The 19,007-nt window shown below is 48.7% G+C and overlaps 1 protein-coding gene across 4 annotated transcripts; it reads left to right on the top strand.

Annotated features, from left to right (window-relative positions):
* Positions 1-6,571: 6,571 nt before the first annotated feature.
* On the top strand, positions 6,572-17,319 carry REN (renin). Of its 4 annotated transcripts, NM_001032916.1 has the most exon segments (10): positions 6,730-6,871; positions 9,965-10,115; positions 10,690-10,813; positions 11,456-11,574; positions 12,552-12,748; positions 14,786-14,794; positions 15,353-15,472; positions 15,817-15,958; positions 16,218-16,316; positions 16,958-17,315. In NM_001032916.1, coding segments are annotated over 10 exon segments (1,221 nt in total). In that variant the 5' UTR covers positions 6,730-6,773; the 3' UTR covers positions 17,120-17,315.
* The last annotated feature ends 1,688 nt before the right edge of the window (positions 17,320-19,007 follow it).

Genomic DNA, 19,007 nt, shown 5'->3' with positions numbered 1-19,007 from the left:
TTTGGAAAGGGCCTTATTATCTCTGAGGTCAAAACACATTAATTATCTAAAACATTAGCCACAGAGATGAGCTCCTCTCATTTCCTGTACTGCCCACAGCTGGTGTAGAGGGCAACACCCTGGAGGCACAGAACATTAGAATATTAGAGTATCAGAACATGAAGACACCCTTGGGGCCATCCAGCCATCTGTTTCACTTTACAGATTTGGAAACTGAGGTCCAAAGAGGGGAAGGGAGGGATTCAATTTCACACAGCAAATTCATGGTAGAATGAAGACTAGGATCCAAGTCCCTGACCACCAACCCAGGGCTCTTTGCACTGCCCATTGCAGTTCACTAGTTCATGCATTTAATAAATATTAAGCACCACTGTGGGCAAAAATCATATTCATACATACATAAAGAACTCTGCTGCAAAAGCAGCTAAGTTGGTGCTCTCATAGAAGGGCTTGTAGCCATGCTGTGGAAGCCTACAGCAGAAAGCAGTCAATTCCAGGCTGAGTCAGGGCCTGCTTCATGGAGGAGGGGGTAATGTTTGAAGTGGACCCTAAAAAATAATCAGGGAAAAGCCAGGATAAGCATCTTAGCCTGAATAAATAGCACCCATCCTGGGATTTGGGGACCAGATGTCTGTTTGGGGAGCTGTCCTTGACTGCTTGTAAAGCTACGGGGAAACAGAAATGGGGCAGAGAATCAGGACCTAAAAGGAAGTTAGAGCCAAGCAGAAAGAGGAGAATAAGCTGGAAGATCAGCTGCCCTACCTCTATTTGGCAGAAGCTTTCCAAAACCCGGAAGACTGCCCTTCTCTCCCACCATTAGTAGGTCAACAGAGGATAGACAACCCCTCCTCCCCCAGCTCCCTGCTTCCAGAGGATTATGTAACCAAGTCCAAGCTCACACCACTCACCGCACAACAGCAAAGGCAAAGAAAGCAACCCTATTCAGAAAACCAAGAAGATAGTGGACTAGCATCATAAAGAACCATCTGAAGTCGGCATGAGTTTTAGGCTCCTTTTTACATTAAGGGGAGGGGAAGAGGAAGGGGTTGGGATCAAGAGGTGTTTGATGACCACAGACATCTGGATGCCAGCAAGGGTCTGAGAAGGTTGTAAAAGTTCTTTTTCCTAGGTCAGGTCACAATATTCCTATAAATCTTTAAAATAACATTGTTATTTGTCTGTATTCTTCCTTATCTCCTTGTGGGTTAGTTTGGGGAAAAGAACTGTTATCATTTCTTTAAGTTGAACTGCAAGCTAATCTCCTATAATTAGCTGGTCTATGTACAGAGCTAAGCAGAAGCTTTTAACTTAAAGGATATTACCCCTGGAGTTCAGAGGCAAAATGGAGTCAGTCATGCTAAGCCTCCCTCCACTATTTCAATTTCCCCATTGTTAAAGGTTCATCCCACAGTCTTGTGGGACTGGGGACAATGGGACATCATCTCACCTGGCTACTTCCTGTCAAACAGGGTCTACAAGGGGTGACTATGGAATGAAACCATTTGACCTGGCTAAGGAAATATTTCATAGTGCCATTTTTAGGAACAATGATCATGGGCATTTCCCTTTTTGCTTTGATAGTTTTAGTGAGACTTGCACAATCTTTGTTTACACAGTAGATAATAAGTTTTACTAGAATGTAGGCCACCATGACTAAAAGAAGAACATCAAGGCTGAATTTAAGAATGCCTCCCAAGATTAATAGAATTACACTAGGAATCCAGGAGAATAGGTCTATAAAGCAGTCTCTGTAAGTGCCCCCAGATTAAGCCTGCTTTGGTGTCCAGGTAGCCTGTTGTCTAATTGTATCAATATGGGGCTATAGAGGAGGAATTAAGCTAGCAGCAGGTGGCTAGGGATGCCATTTGGTAAGTAGAAAGTAGGCTTGCAGGCTTGTGGGTTCTTCTTATTGCTTTGCATGTAGTGTCTAATGAGGGGCTGCATAAGAAAGAATCATGGGGCCTCTGGGTATGGAGTTATGAATTGGATCCTATGTGTGATTTGAAAAACCAGATTCCATAAATCTAATGCCCAAGAGGCTACATGACTAAAATCATGTGTACAGGAACAACTATAGGATCAGAGTGGTCACGTACTGAGCAAGGTTTAAGATGACACATCCGGCAGTGTGATATGCTAGTGAAAGAGGCAATAGACTGAGAAATCCTAACTGAAAAGTTGTCTTGCCAAGGAAACAAAAATCCCTAAAGGACATGCAAGACACATAGAAGGTACATTTTCATTTTACTTATCTTTTGGTGAAAGAGTAGCTTTCGGTCTTTTAAGTGCTCACAAGCCCACTGTTTTCTGGTTTCTGGGTTAGTGGGGTGTCTTCTGGTGGTGCTGCCTTGACCTGAGTATAATGTGCACATGGCTTTACTCCAGCAAGTTTAACTGAGGAATGTGTGTTCACGAGCAGCTCAAAAACCCTTGTCCACTTGGCAGTAAATTGGTGTTCAGGTCCTTGTTCTTTCCAGGTATTTGGGAGGACCCAATTTCCCAGTTGAAAAGGATGTAGGACCACATCTGTTGGATGAGTGGTCCTGCTAGAAGCAAACTCACGAACAGAAGTTAGTATAATGCCTAGAGTCTTAACATTTGGTAATTGCCAAATCTCTTAAAACATCAGTTGGTTCTCCCACCATGACGGAAACCTAGAATGGGCTACCAGATAATATTTCAAAAGGGCTCAATTTGAACCAACTTGAGGGAGCCACTCAAATCCACAACAGCAAACAGCCACATCTTATCCCAAGTCAAACATTTCTTGATATATTTTGGCAATGCTTCTTTTTAGAGTATGGTTCATCTTTTCTGTTTTTCCCATGGATTGTAGTCTCCAAGATGATAATCTAAAGGTTTCAGGAAGAGACAAGTCACAACACCCCCTCCTGTAGCCATCATAGACAGTCTTCTTTGAATTAAGGTAGGCGGGTATTAACTACAGCATATGTGGCCCCTGTATCAATAAGAAAGTCAGTAAGTCTGTTCCCCACTGTCAGTTTTACCCAGGGCTCCTGGGACTATGACAGCAGTTGGCTAAGCATACATATTCAATGTATGTATGTTACAGGAGAAGCTACAAATATTTATGAAGGTGATCCTGACACATGCATATTGTACAAACATGCATGTTACATATGACCCATATTTGCCTTGAGGTGAAAACATAACATTTAAATGTACTACAATTAGGCCCTGTACATCAAATCAGAACACAAAGGCATGAAAATGCACAATCTCTATAACCAGCCAGAACCAGTTCATGGCCAGCAGTCTTCTTATCAGGAGAAAATTAGTGAAATCAGTCTTTCGTTTAATCAAAGCTATAGTTTGGCTGGTGGAACTGGGGTTCAGTTAGTCAGCATGTATGAACTGGATGAGTTGCAATTGTTTTAATATTGTTTGTCTTAAGGCCAGTGCTTGCTTGGCTGCTAGAGAAAAAGAGAAACCTTGTGTCGTTGAGAATATAATTTATTCTTTAAGTGTAGTGATGCATGACTTAACTCTTGCCTGGCATGGCCTCAGGTCCTGTTTATAATTTGGTATTTTATTGCCACAAAATTTCAGTTATGTCAGTCTTATAACCTCTATTTTAACATTCGTGTTGATTAGTTGTTGTATCTAAACCACAAAAGGGAGAGGGTATAATGAGGTGTCTCTGACTTCTCATCACATTATACCTGAAGACTAAGTTTTTAAGGTTTGTCTGGGGTCCCCTTAGCCAAGAGGGGGGTCATTCTGTCAGTGGGGGGCTTAAGATTGTATTTTTAGTTGACATTCTCCCATTTGGCCAAGATATACCAACGGCAGCATAAATGGCCAAACTTTTATTTGTTCCACATTGTTGCTGGGGGTGTTGTGGCTACCTGCCCCAGGTCCATCATATCCCTTGGTAGGATCCCTGTGGCCAAGGAACTCAAAGCCAAAAGACTTGTATTCAATTAAATGTTTTAGGCCAGATGGTAATGGAGGTGGGCAAGCATTCATTAACCCTTAAAACCTTTTAAATAACGTAAGAGCCAAAACCAAAAGCCAAATAGCAAAGTTACAAAACTGACCTTTCTATAAGTTCTGTGTATTGAGCCATCAGCTGTTTAGGCATCTGTGTACCTATATTTGGAGGATCTGAACTAATTCTACTCCTTAAAAGCAAAATTAGTACATCAAAAAGTGTTTTGTGCCTACCTCTCCCATGATAGTCCTTGGGCCCAGAGGGATTGAATAGTTTTTTAAATCCTGGAGATACTAGGTACAGAGAGAAAGGTAAACCCAATTTCTATAAGCTATAAATAGCTCAAAAAGAAAAAAGGCAGGCCAGGCACAGTGGCTCATGCCTGTAATCCCAGTACTTTGGGAGGCCAAGGCGGGTGGAGGATGAGGTCAGGAGATCAAGACCATCCTTGCTAACATGGTGAAACCCTGTCTCGACTAAAAATACAAAAAATTAGCCAGGCATGGTGGCACATGCCTGTAGTCCCAGCTACTCGGGAGACTGAGACAGGAGAATGGTGTGAACCTGGGAGGTGGAGCTTGCAGTGAGCCGAGATCAAGCCACTGTACTGCAGCCTGGGTGACAGAGTGAGACTCCATCCCAAAAAAAAAAAAAAAAGGCTTTCTTGACTCTGGAAAACAAAACATGAAGAATTACAACATTTCAAACTTAATTTAGAATTAGATTTTGAGGACATTTATCAAATATGTTAAAGCCTCAAAACATTTGATCAAAACAGAACCACAGGTCTTTGTAAAATAAGTTATTCATTTCACAAAAGTAATAATCCAAAGACTTTAATAGCAATACAGAAAGTTACATGAATATAAAAACTTAACCTTTCTAAAGTTCAGTTTTCCTAAGTAATCAAAAATCTGATGAAGATAACATAAGAATTAGGAATTATCTTGAGAAAATGTAAAATCTTTCCCTTTTTTTTTTTTTTTTTTTTTTTGGGACAGGGTCTCACTCTGTCATCCAGGTGGAAGTGCAGTGGCACAATCATAACTCACTACAGCCTTGAACTCCTGGACTCAAGTGATCCTCCTGCCTCAGCCTCCCCAGTAGCTAAGACTACAGGCACGCACCACCACAAACAGCTAATTTTTTTTTCAGAGATGGGGTCTTGCTATGTTGCCCAGGCTGGTCTTGAATGAGCTTCAAGTGAGCCTCCTACCTCATCCTCCCAAAGCACTAGGATTACAGGCATGAGTCACTGCTGCCCAGCCTAAAATAATTGTTTTTTAGGCCAGCTATCAAAAATGCAAAGAAAAATTTTCTGTAGTGTGATTGCTTCTCCTTATGGGAAGCCCATTTAGATAACCTGTAACTCAAACCTGATGAAAACAATACTTGAATGTAATCAGACACAGAAAGACTGTTCAAGGCCATGAGTAGCTGAGTCCAAGCTCATATTACTTGCCACACAACAGCCAATAAGTCTAGAGACAAGGTGTTGTGGCAAGGAAAGCTACCTTATTCAGAGAACCAGAAAACCAAGAAGATGGTGGACCATCATCATAAAGAACCATCTGAAGTCAGCACGAATGTTAGGCTGTTTTTTGTATTAAGGGAAGGGGAAGAAGAAGGGGATTGCGATCACGAGGTGACTGATGACCACAGACACCTGGGTGGCAGCAAGGGTCTGAGGAGGTTGTAAAGCTTCCTTTTTCTAGGTCAGGTCACAATGTTCCTATAAATCTTTAACATAACATTGTTATTTGTCTGTATATTTCCTTATCTCCTTGGGGGTTAGTTTGGGGAAAGGAACTGTTACCATCTTTTTAAAGTTGAACTGCAAGCTAAACTCCTATAACTAGCTGGTCTATGTACAGAGTTAAGCAGAAAATTTTAACCTAAAGGATATTACCCCTGGGGGTCAGAGGCAAAATGGAGTCAGTCATGCTAAGTCTCCCTCCACTCTTTTTCTTTTTTGAGATGGAATTTCACTCTTATTGCCCAGGCCGGAGTGCAGTGGCATGATCTCAGCTCACTGCAATCTCCGCCTCCTGGGTTGAAGCAATTCTCTTGCCTCAGCCTCCCAAGTAGCTGAGATTACAGGTGTCCACCACCACACTCAGCTAATTTTTGTAGTTTAGTGGAGATGGGGTTTCACCATGTTGGTCAGGCTGGTCTGGAACTCCTGACCTCAGGTGATCTAACCACCTCAGCCTCCCAAAGTACTGGAACAGGTGTAAGCCACCGTGCCCGGTCCCTCCACTCTTATAATTAAACCGGCTGTTGCGTCTCCTGCCAAGAAACCAATTGTGAAGATTCACCATGTTCTAGACGGGAAAACGGCTGTAGACTGGGAGAGGCCAGTCAGGGACAAAGCCAAAGTTAATATAGAGGATGGAGCTCCTAGGGTATAGGGGTTGGGTCTGGACTAGGGAGCTGGAAACCTAGGTTTTATGCTTGTCCCGGTTTTGACATTGGCCCTGAGCAGTGCTGTTTCTCATCAGCCTCTGCCTGTTCCAGGGGTCACAGGGCCAAGCCAGATAGAGGGTTGCTAGCGTCACTGGACACAAGATTGCTTTCCCACAGCTCCCCTTCCTCCAGCCCCTCTGCTTCACATCCGGAAACCTGGGTACCCTTCACCCACCTAGCTCTGTCCCACAGTGAGATTTATTGCTGGCTGCCCTGCCATCTGCCCCAGGGTAATAAATCAGGGCAGAGCAGAATTGCAATCACCCCAAGCATGGAGTGTATAAAAGGGGAAGGGCTAAGGGAGCCACAGAACCTCAGTGGATCTCAGAGAGAGCCCCAGACTGAGGAAAGGATGGACGGATGGAGAAGAATGCCTCGCTGGGGACTGCTGCTGCTGCTCTGGGGCTCCTGCACCTTCGGTCTCCCGACAGACACCACCACCTTTAAACGGTAATTGGTAACTCAGGCAGAGAAGGGATGGGAGGGGTGCAGGGTTCCCACCTTCCCAACACCCTGACTTTTCCACGTGTGCTGTCATTCAATCCTTACAATCAGCTGGACAGGGAGGTATGGACCTGTTCAGAGAGGTCAGGTGACTTGCCCAATAAATGACACTAGTAGTCAGATCTGGAAGCTGTGTCTTTCGCTTCCTGCCCAGAGCACCATGCTAACTAAGCACTGTAGAGAACTCAGAAGTATTAGGACATGCCCCTTGCCCTTGAGGAGCTCACAGCCTGAATATTAAGAAGTGTATGGGTGGTTGGGCGCTGTGGCTCCTGCCTGTAATCCCAGCCCTTTGGGAGGGCGAGGCAGATCACTTGAGGTCAGGAGTTTGAGACCAGCCTGGCCAACATGGGGAAACCCTGTCTCTACTAAAAATACAAAAATCAGATGGGCCTGGTGGCAGGCACTTGTAATTCCCAGCTACTTGGCAGGCTGAGGCAGGAGAATCGTTTGAGCCTGGGAGGCGGAGGTTGCTGAGCCAAGATCATGCCACTGCACTCCAGCCTGAGTGACAGAGTGAGACTCCATCTAAGAAAAAAATGGGGGTGGGGGGTGGGGCATGGGTACAGACTGAGCCACTGCACTCCAGCCTGGGTGATAGAGCCAGACCTTATCTAAAAAAGAAAAAAAAAAAAGGCTGAAGAAGGGGAATAGACAGCATTTGAGAGAAGGCCTCACAGAGAAAGGGGCTTTCAATCTGGGGACAGCAGATGTGACCAGCAGTCCTGAAGGTAGGAAGGCATATTTTAATCACGGTAATACTTGCTAAGCCTATAAAATGCTTAGGGTGTCACAGGATCTTTTCACATGTCTCATCTCAAGTCATGCCCCCAACAACTCAGCATTCCCACTTTGCAGATGAGGACACTGAGGCTCAGGGAGGTGATATGTAAGAGGCTAAGCCTCAACACACACTGGGCCTTTTGCTTCCAAAACTGCTTTCCCTTGCTCTGAGGCTCTCAGAGAGTAACTGCTGGGTTGTGAGCACTGGGTAAGAGGATGGGTACTTCAAAGCAGCTGCACCCCAGGATAAAGGCAGAGGAAAGTAAAAACATCTTCCCCTGCTGTTATCCAAAAGAGAAAAAGAATGGAATTGGGCAAGGGGTGGAGAGGGAATCCAGCTTTTGAAACAGAATTATAGGAATTTTGCTACCTGCTATGTGCAGAGCATCATGTGAGGCACTTGGGACAGCTGAATGAATGAGCTGCTTCTCAAGGTGAACATGTACATATATATGCTCACAATTTACATGTATTGAGCAGTGGGCACATGGTTTCATCTGCACAGTGACTCTGAGGTAGGTACTACCATTAGGCTCATTTTTAGAGGGTTTAATGGAGACTTAGAAGAGGCCCAGAGAGGTTAGGTAGCTTTCTCAGAATCACACAGGTGGTAAGGGGATTCAGGCATGCCCCCTGCAACCACTGTCTTCACCACCATATGGCACCAGTTCCACATGCTGTACAGTGCAGGCTGTGAGACCCAAAGAAAAACAGAGCAGAGGCCCAAGGGAAGGTGAGGCCAGTGTGGGCTGGAGGCCTTGGGGCAACCTTCTTGGAGGTGGGTGTACATGTTGGGGCTTGGAGGACTAAAGAACCTGGGGGGAAAAGGAAGGGGAGAAGGAAAGGATTTTCTGAAAAGGAAATGGCAAAAAGTAAAAGTCCAAACCATAGGCAGCTGTGAGTAAATAATGGGAAATGCAACCTCTTTGGGGTCAAACCTCTGACCCTCCATTTTCCCATCTGTAACGTGGGAGTAATAAAATCATCCACCTTATGAAAGCAAATAAAATAATGATTGTGAAAATATTTTGGTAACAGTAAACTGAGATAGGAAGATAACAAATCATTTCTGTTACGATACCATGCTGATAGGCATAAAAGTTGCATTCATGTCCATGGGCAAAATGAGAGTAAGTAGAATGCATGGGACGCAGGAAGGATGTAGGAAGGAAAGGGTAGTGTAAGTATAGGAGGACTGGCCGCTGAGAAGAAAGTAGAAGAAAGAGGGAATCTCCCTGTGTATGGGAAAGTCTATTGCAGAGTCAACTTGGGCTTCCATCCTGGGACCTTCCGGTGAACAGCTAGAGACATCTTCCTCTGGGCTTTGGCAAACAGCCTTTACGTCGGGACCCAGGGGGCCCTATATGGGAAATAAGGCCAGACACATGCTCTGAATCCCTGCTTCAACATTTCTGAGTCACCTTTGTCCCCGTGAGCCTTCATTTTTCTCATCTATAAAATGGATGACAGCTAGCTTGTTGGAGAGCTCTCAGTAGCAACTCAGTAGAGTCAGTTTCCCAGGTCTCTTTCATTCTGCCTCTCAAAGGTGATGGGAAAACATCTGGACAAGAAGCCAAGGGACTGGGACACATCTCTCCAAGGACAAGGTGCATGGTACTCTGAAGATGCTGGCATCTCTCTATGCCCAACCCAGCTCAGGGGATCCTCTCCACCACAGCCCTGGTTGGGTGCCTGTCCCCTGGTGTCCTGGAGACCTTGCAGCTGCTGTGGGCATCTGCTGCCACCTAGTGGCCTCCCATGGCACTGTCTCCCCACCAGCCCCTAGTTTTGACAGGGGCACTCCCTGGCATTCATCTCTTCAGAGGGAATGTCTGTGCCTATTTCCCGTCTGTCCTCCTGCCAGCTGGAGTTCCTTAAAAGCAGTCATGATCGTTATCTTTCTAGCTCCAGTTTCCAGCACAGTGAGGCACAAAGTAGTTGTTCAGCAGGTGATTATGGAATAAATGAATGAACGGACCAATAAACAAACAGCCTTGTCTAATTAAAATTAGGCAACAGAAGGAAGTCACTTCAGGGTTATTTAATCCGCGGGCAGCTGACTCCTCTAAATTGACTCTTGACAAGAGGTAACTCTTATAAATGCTCCAGAGGCCTTCAGGGACAGAGGTGATTTCCAGGTGACTGGGCTAACATTAAAGGTGGTTGTACTAAAAGCAGGGATTTGGCCTCAGGGACTCTACCGTTATGGTGGGGGTACAGCACTTTTCTATTTTTGCTTCCTCCACCATGAGCCAGGATCTTCCTCAAGAGGATGCCCTCAATCCGAGAAAGCCTGAAGGAACGAGGTGTGGACATGGCCAGACTTGGTCCCGAGTGGAGCCAGCCCATGAAGAGGCTGGCCCTTGGCAACACCACCTCCTCCGTGATCCTCACCAACTACATGGATGTGAGTGCCTGGCCCAGCCCCTCGCTCCCTCCCTCCCTGTCTCCTTTCCCCCACGGACCTAGGGCTTTCTTTGCCACAAGACTCTCCCTTCCTATGCTGTGTTTGACGAAGGCGCTGAGGAACATTCCCATTTTCTGGTTGGAAAGCCTGAGCACAGAAGACAGGAAAGCACTCAGGGGCCATTCAGGGGCAGGGTTAGGTTTGGAACTCAGCCCAGGCCTTAAGCCAGGTGTCACAGGTGGGTGGGAAGGGGTGTGTGACTCAGGTGGGGGTTTCTGTGACCTGGTCCAGCACAGTCTGACGGCTTCCTGCCCCAGTAGATTCTCAAGGGTCAAGTTCGCATCCTGCTTCATTCTCAATGTTTTGATTTCGCCATTTTGTCTTACTGAGATTCCCACTTTCTGGGATGCCATGGGGCGATGCTAAGCCTCCTACCAGTTCCTGCAGGACAGCAGAAACCCCGAGAGGCTATAGGACCTCACCTGGGCGAAATCTTACCCTGACAGCCAAGAGTGAAGCCAGACAAGACCCCAAGACCCTGAGCCCCTCCAGCCCTCTCTTTTTACCCCCACAGACCCAGTACTATGGCGAGATTGGCATCGGCACCCCACCCCAGACCTTCAAAGTCGTCTTTGACACTGGTTCGTCCAACGTTTGGGTGCCCTCCTCCAAGTGCAGCCGTCTCTACACTGCCTGTGGTGAGATCTAAGACCCACAGTGCCTCTCCCCAATCCCCCTGCCCTACTGTGCATGAGCAATCCTGCCCCACACCTAGCTCCCATCCCTCTTGCCACCAAGAGAGTGCCTTCCTCTCTGCCTCTGTACCCACTGACCCTGACACTTAAGGGAGAGAGGAAGATGTCTCCCATTTTTCTGATATAGCCACCAAGGTTTTTTAAAAAAAAAAAAAAAGAAAGCTCCAAGAATCCCTGACCACCCAGAAGGCTACTTCCCAGTCTTCCTGAGATTGAGACAGGACTGAATTCTCAAACCCATCCCAGGCACTCGGAACTCTTCCATCCCTAGTCTTAATCAACAACCTCTTACTGGGCACTTACTCTGTGCCCAGCATCTTCTCTGGTGTTATCAGTGTTAGTGATTACTTTACATTCCTTCATTTAGGACAAAATTATCGAGGTATGGGCACATTAGGGGGGCCCAAGAAACCCAGTCCTTGATTGATGAAGCACATATTCCAAGCCTCCTGACCCTAGAGTCACTCGTCCCTGTACCTAAGCTAAGTCCTAAGCCACACCAGCCATACCCACAATGCACCCTGCCTCTGAGTCCCCCTGTCTGGGCCACTCTTGGACAAACCTAAGCCTCTGTCCCCCTGCCAGTGTATCACAAGCTCTTCGATGCTTCGGATTCCTCCAGCTACAAGCACAATGGAACGGAACTCACCCTCCGCTATTCAACAGGGACAGTCAGTGGCTTTCTGAGCCAGGACATCATCACCGTAAGTGGGGTTGCCCTAGGTCATCTGCTCCCAACCCCTTCTGTCCCCAGGCCTCTCCTGACCCTCCAGGGGCCATACCTGCGGGGAGGTGCACTGTAGCCCACTTGGAGCCTGGGGAGCTGAGGAGCACCCTGCTCTGCCACATCTGGCTGTTGCTGCAAAGCAGCAGTACCTATGGGGGAGCAAGCTTGGGCTACGGGCTTAACTGTTGGGTGGTTTATGGACGTTTTTGCATCTGACTTGCACGTAGGGTTGTCGTGAGCCCCATGGCTGCAGTCAAGTAACTTGCCCAAGTTCACCAGCTCTGACTGGGCTACACCCTAGACTAAAATCCAGGGTCAGGGTCAGGCTGAGTTTTAGGGTCAGGCATAGGTTTTAAGGTCACAGTTGAGGTTGACTCTGGGATTCAGGTCAAGTCCTGCTTTTTTTTTTATTTGGCCCGTGTCTGACCCTTTCCTCATTCTGGAGTTTCTCAGGCCCTGCTCCATCAGAGTTAGGGGGGGGGCACACATGGGGCCTGACAGAAAATCAGGGTGATTCCTGCCTCCCTCCCTTTTTCTGTGAACTCAGATATAAAGAAGGGAGAAGGGCAAGGTTGGCTGTGCTGAAGAAACCCTCGCCCATGATAAGCGTGGGGGCCAAGACCTAGTCCTGCCGGGCACGAAAGGCGGGCCACTGGGGAGGGGGAGGCGCTCTTGGCAGCTTTCCTTTTGCTGCTTGGCAGGACCACCCTCTCAGCCTCTGCTGTCCAATCCCTGGTCAACTCCAGCTCTCTCTCGGCTCTGTGGCACAGACGTATTGGCATACACATTGGCGTACACAGAGTGTGTGCATGCAGAGTTGAGGAAACACTCTTACCCCAAATTCTGTACCCTGAAGCCTGTGTGGCCCTGGGATCCCTAGTGTGGAAGCCCAGACCAGACTCCAGCCAAGGAGCAGGCAGTGGGCTTGGTCTCCTCTGGTCCTTCCTCCCACAGGTGGGTGGAATCACAGTGACACAGATGTTTGGAGAGGTCACGGAGATGCCTGCCTTACCCTTCATGCTGGCCGAGTTTGATGGGGTTGTGGGCATGGGCTTCATTGAACAGGCCATTGGCAGGGTCACCCCTATCTTCGACAACATCCTCTCCCAAGGGGTGCTAAAAGAGGACGTCTTCTCTTTCTACTACAACAGGTGGGGACTGGGACTCCAGGGGCTGAGGTGGGGGGAGAGGAGGGGAGAAGAGCTGGGGAGTGGAAGGAGAGCCTGGGCCAGAATTGTTAAGCGTTTGTGATTAGATGACCGTCAATCAATATCTAGAGCTGTACTAGCCAATGTGGAAGGCACCATTGAAATTTAAATTAATTCAATACAGTTAAGCATCAATTAAGCATTCAACTGGTGGCTCTTAGTTGCACTAGCCACGTGTCAAATGTCTGGCAGCCGCGGTGGCTAGTAACTACGGTTTTGGACAGTGCAGATAGAGAACATTCCCAGCTTGGCAGGACATTCTAATAGACAGTACCACTCTGGAGCAAGAGGAGATGCAAGGTGGGGATGATGGGAAATAAGGGATTACTGTGACCTGGAGCCCTGCCTGTGAGGGCCATGGCTCCTCCCACACAGAGACAGCCAACTTCAGTCATCCATTAGATCCTTCATTTGTTTGCCCACTCATCAGTTCAGTAAATGCTATGTGCCAAGCACTGTGCGAGGCTCTGGGGGTGCAGCAGTGAACACAGTGAACAAGGCAGAATCTGTACTCCCCTACCCACATAGAGCTTACAGGCTAACAGGGAAGACAAGACATATTCCAATGTAATGAGTGTCACAGGCAGGCAGCGAGTGTGGTGCTGAAAACCATGGATGCTTTTCAATTCTAGGCTGAGCTTATGTGCAGCTCAGCCAGCGTTGGGGAAGCTGTTGTCAGCTCTTGAGCAGGGTTGGGCTCTACTCCAAACTGCTGGACTCAGAAAGATGGCATGAGTTGGAGACAAGAGAGCTGGAGGCAAAAGGGGCCAGGTGCAGTGGCTCATGCCTGTAATCCCAGTACTTCGGGAGGCCAAGGCAAGAGGATCGTTTGAGCCCAGGAGTTAAGGCTGCAGTGAACAGTGATTATGCCACTGCACTCCAGCTTAGGCAACAGAGTGAGATCCAGTCTCAGGAAAAAAAAAAAAAAAAAAAAAAAAGTCAAAAGGGTAAGAACATGAGGCCAGTGGCAAAAAGAATAGAGGAGAGGATCAGAGTTCAGAAAAATCTCACAGTAAAACAGAGAGGAGTCTCTGGTGTGGTGATAGAAAGGGAGGCCTTGAGAAAACACCAATTGGTGGCTCTGCAGTCAGGGGTCGCCTTTAGAAGAGCCATTTTAGAGGAGGTGGGGGCAAGGCCAGATGGCAAGCAGTTAAGAGGTGGATGACGTGGGTATCAGGAAGTGGAGGTCATGAGATGTAGGTTGCCCTGGGACATTCAACAGGGAAGGGAATGGGGGGTGGCGTGGGGGGTGAGATCCAGAAGCAGAAAAGGAAGGGTGGGTGTTTTTAAATGCTAGAGGATGCTCAAGTGATGCCTGTAGGTGGAGGAAGAAGCCAATGGAAAGAAAGAGATTAAAAATGTGGAAAGAAGAGGAGCTAAATGGGGGCACTGGAGTTTGAAGGCCATGAAGGAGATGAGGTTCCAGCAGACAGGAAGAAGCCAGGCTCTGCAGAGGAGAGGGCTGGCTTCTTCCTTTATCTTGGGATGGGAAGGAGGGAACATCCAGAGACATCCTGAAGTATTGAGAGAGAGGCAGTAGGGAATTTGTGCTAGCACATACACATACATTCCGAATTTATAAAAACACAAGTAGTTTGCAGTTGCACAAAATAACATATGCACACCTACACACCCATGCACACATGTGCATGTGTGAATTCCAGTATGAATTCTGGACAAACACATCACACACACATGCACGCCCTGGAGACTAGGCCTACAGTAGTCCCTGAGCCAAGCGCAGTGTGGAGGAAAGGAAGGCGAGGGGAATCAGCTCCAGACGGGGCACCAGGAGCCTGGCTCCAGTCCCCCACTTGTTCACTCATGGACTGGGTAACTTCAGGCAAGTGACTTCGCCTCTTAGTGATTCCATTGCCTGAAGGGCAAAGAGAGTAGATAACACCCACCCTGCCAAACAGCAGGGCTGATGAGGCTGGCAGGAAATGAAGCTTCCTTTCTGCTGTCTCTCTTTCTCTGCAGAGATTCCGAGTAAGGAGACAAAACCCCCACATGGCTGTGACCTTCCAGTACTCCCTGAGCACCTGACCCAGAATTCCACATGCCACCGGCCCAAAACTCGCATCAGCAAGCCCAGCCTCCGCTAGATGCCGAAGTTCTCTGTCCCTCCTTCCTGCTCTCTCCATGCCCCCTGCCCACATCCAACAGCCTCCTCAGGGTCCCCTCCCCTGCACCTGCTCAATCAGCAGCAACCCAAGAGTGAGGGGCGTCCATTTGTGTCTTGTTCACATCCACTCACTGTTCTTGTACCTGCTCCTTTTCTGTGACCTCTCTGGGGATGCTTTTTGGGGAACAGCTGGACTACCCTGGAACAACCTCTGGCTGGGCTTGGGGAGGGGAAGAAAGGCAGAGAAGCAGTATGTTCCGCATGCTTCCCAACGACAGCTCTGAGCCTGGCTGTCTGTCCCATATTCCGCTGCCCTAGAGCCCTCTGTCCTGCCTGGCACACTTGTGCAACCTTCCCCGATTGCCTGAGTTGCTGGGTCCCGGAGGTTATGGGTTTCCAAGAGCTTCTGATCTTTCCTTTAGGAATGCCCAGTCGCTGGGAGGACAGATTGTGCTGGGAGGCAGCGACCCCCAGCATTACGAAGGGAATTTCCACTATATCAACCTCATCAAGACTGGCGTCTGGCAGATTCAAATGAAGGGGTCAGAAATCCTCAACCCTCTCTGGGCTCCAAAAATTGCTGATGTCATTGAGGTTGGGGAGGGTGGGAAGGACAGCGTTACCATCCTGCCCTCTTTCCAAATGCAGCCACTTCTTAAGCACAGCCACCATTTGCTCTCTGCCTGCTCTGTCCAGGCTGGGGAACACAGAAGGGAAGGGCCTGGGGAGAAGTGGTGGAGGGCGACAGTACCTTCCCTCCTCCATTCACTGCCTCAACGGGCCACCACTGTGGCCTCCACCCACCCACCCACACTCAGGAAGGACATGCAGCCTGGAGGTGCCCCATCAGCCTTCTGTCTGTCTGTCTGACTGTGGCCTCCCCCAGGGTGTCTGTGGGGTCATCCACCTTGCTCTGTGAAGACGGCTGCCTGGCATTGGTGGACACTGGTGCATCCTACATCTCAGGTTCTACCAGCTCCATAGAGAAGCTCATGGAGGCCTTGGGGGCCAAGAAGAGGCTGTTCGATGTAAGAAGCCAAAGAGGGAAGGTGCTGCGGGTGGGGGGAGCGCCACCTGGTATCGGCTCACAAATCCCCCAGGCAGATGAGGCCATCTCAGGCCTTTGCTTGTTCACCTCACACTCTCCACACGTGTGGCTGGTCACCCATGGGGCGGGGCACTGTGCCCAACCCTCTCCAGCAGAGAGGCCAGGCCACCAACGCAGGACTCCTCGTCTGCTGAGACGTCTTCCATACTCAAGGAGGCTCCCTTTGCCCCCCACCCCAGTATGTCGTGAAGTGTAACGAGGGCCCTACACTCCCTGACATCTCTTTCCACCTGGGAGGCAAAGAATACACGCTCACCAGCGCGGACTATGTATTTCAGGTGAGGTTCGAGTCGGCCCCCTCGGTGGCAGGGAGGAAGGCTGGACAGAGACCCTCAAAGGGGGACAGATTACAATGCATAGATCATGTTAGAACTGTAGTTCTCAAACTTGGCTGTGCATGTCACCTGGAGAGCTTTGAAAAATCCTGGTACCTGGGCCACATCCCATACCTATTAAATTAGAACCTCTAGAAGTGGCACCTGGGGTTCAGTTTCCCTAGGTGATTCCAATGTGTGGCCATATTTGGGCATCACTGTGCCTGTTCCCTCATGTCCAGTTTCTCATCAAATACTCCCAATAATCCTATGCTCCTATATTCTTATCCTCTTTTCATAATCAGTAGGCTTAGAGAAGTTGAATAACTTGTCTAGGATCAGAAGCTAAGGCAAACTGTAATCTCCTGAAGGAAGCACGGTGCCTGATGTATTGTTTGCCTGGCATCTAGCACAGGGGCTAAACACAGGAGTGGTGCAGTCCACAATGGGGCAAAATGGCCAAGATGTGAGGGAGGCCCAGTGTGGCTAGGGGAGAGATGGAGGTGAGAAGGGGAATGTTGCTGGAGACAGTTGCTAGGGTCAGGCAAGGTGAAAGGAAAATGGTCATGTGCTGGGTATGGAGAAACTCTCCCCCTTCCTGCCAGGAATCCTACAGTAGTAAAAAGCTGTGCACACTGGCCATCCATGCCATGGATATCCCACCACCCACTGGACCCACCTGGGCCCTGGGCGCCACCTTCATCCGAAAGTTCTACACGGAGTTTGATCGGCGTAACAACCGCATTGGCTTCGCCTTGGCCCACTAAGGCCCCCTGCCGCCCAGGCAGGCCCAGCCTTCAGCCCTGGCCCAGAGCGGGAACACTCTCTGAGATGCCCCTCTGCCTGGGCTTATGCCCTCACATGGAGACACTGGATGTGGAGCTCCTGCTGGATGCGTGCCCTGACCCCTGCACCTGCCCTTCCCTGCTTTGAGGCCAAACAGAATAAAGACTTCATGTTCACAGCCTGTCGCATCCGGGTTCACTAGGGTTTAGAACAGAGGGAGGGGCTGCATGATCATGTGTGGACAGGAATGTGACACAGACAAGCTACACATTCGCCTCACACACAGGTTCTTGCATGCAGGGATGGTGCCATCCATCAGCCATCAACAGGACTCAGGTAGAGCTATTTACACAACCTCGGGTGGGAAGTCTGAAGAGAGCCGGAACCAAGCTCCCTCTAGTCCCTCAGGGACCAAGGCCAATGCTGTGGCAGTAGACTGCGGGTCAGAAAGTTCACCCAGCTCACAGAAGCCAGCTCTGAGTTCAGACTGCTCTGCTGAGCATGTCAGCCCTGTCTCTTGTCCCTGCAAAACTCCCCTCAGCTCTCCTTATCCACTGCAGATGCCCCCGCCCTGCCCCATGTAGCCATTTACACAGGCATTCTAAGGCACTACCACCTAAAATCATAGAACACCAGAGATCCGGGCAATACTTCCACTTTACAGGTGGGGAAACTGAGGCCCAGAGAATGGAAGGCCTCGCCCAAGATTACTTGGTTAAGAATCAAGTAGTGAAGAATGCTGAAAGATAGTGAAGAATCAAGACCGGAACCCAGCCTGTCTGACTTGGGTCCTGGAGGCTTTCCGCCTCATCATAAGCAGTTGGTACTGTCATACGTACAGTGCTTCATGCACGCTGGTACGGGGCCACATGCACAAGCACACAGGTGCACACACACTGCTATCCTCCATCCCATCCACCAGGGACTCCTCAGACTGCAGTCTCTTCTCCCATTCTCACTCCTTGGGCTGTCTTCAGGGCCTGTGTAACTTGGGGAATGAGAAATCAGCATGCACCTGGAGCCACTGAAGTCATCACTCTTCACCATAGTTGCTCACCTCTCTTTTGACAGAAAGTCGTGAGGCACTGAATGGCTCAACCAGGCCCTCAGTACCTCTGGGAGCCATCTGCAAGAATCCCTGAGCAGTGCCAAGTGCCAGAGCCTGGGCTTCAGGACCCTGGACTCCCACTTATTCTCCATGTTCCCTTGTCCTGCGCAGCTGTACTTCCTGACTGCAAAGGAAGTGTTGGAGGCCATTGTCTTTTCCAGCTCCATCCTGGAGCTCCACGACCTTAAGAAGGCAGGCATGACTCTCATTATCTCCTTCACTGTCCAATATGGTAGGCACATGTGGCTATTTACACTAAAATTAAAAGTAATTAAAATTGAATAAAATCGGCAGGGCGCGGTGGCTCACACCTATAATCCCAGCACTTTGGGAGGCTGAGGAGGGTGGATTACCTGAGGTCAGGAGTTCAAGACCAACCTGACCAACATGGAGAAACCCCCATCTCTATTAAAAATATAAAATTAGCCAGGCATTGTGGCACATGCCTGTAATCCCAGCTACTCGAGAGGCTGAGGCAGGAGAATCGCTTGAACCCGGGAGGCGGAGGTTGTGGTGAGCAGAGATCGCACCATTGCACTCCAGCAGCCTGGGCAACATGAGCGAAATCCCGTCTCAAAAGAAAAAAAATTGAATAAAATCAACGTGGCTAGTGGTCACTGCATTGGACAGCAGATATAGAACATTTTCATCACTGCAGAAGTTCTGCTAGGCACAGCTGGATTCTGGACAGCAATAAGCATAGGAGCCTCGTAGTCAACAGGTTCTGGGATAGGCCAAAGGGATAACTGGGAAAATAGGAA

The sequence above is a fragment of the Macaca mulatta genome, chromosome 1 (assembly GCF_049350105.2).
Source record: "Macaca mulatta isolate MMU2019108-1 chromosome 1, T2T-MMU8v2.0, whole genome shotgun sequence".
NCBI classification, from domain to species: domain Eukaryota; kingdom Metazoa; phylum Chordata; class Mammalia; order Primates; family Cercopithecidae; genus Macaca; species Macaca mulatta.
The sequence above is the reverse complement of the archived record's forward strand: the minus strand, read 5'-3'. Positions and strand labels throughout refer to the sequence as shown.

Excerpts from the sequence above, each read along its gene's own strand:
- REN (XM_077992953.1), top strand. The coding sequence starts at position 6,693 with ATGGAGTGTATAAAAGGGGAAGGGCTAAGGGAGCCACAGAACCTCAGT. Across the intron at positions 6,872-9,964 it reads GACACCACCACCTTTAAACG|GATCTTCCTCAAGAGGATGC; the intron begins GTAATTGGTAAC and ends ACCATGAGCCAG. Across the intron at positions 10,814-11,455 it reads CCGTCTCTACACTGCCTGTG|TGTATCACAAGCTCTTCGAT; the intron begins GTGAGATCTAAG and ends TCCCCCTGCCAG.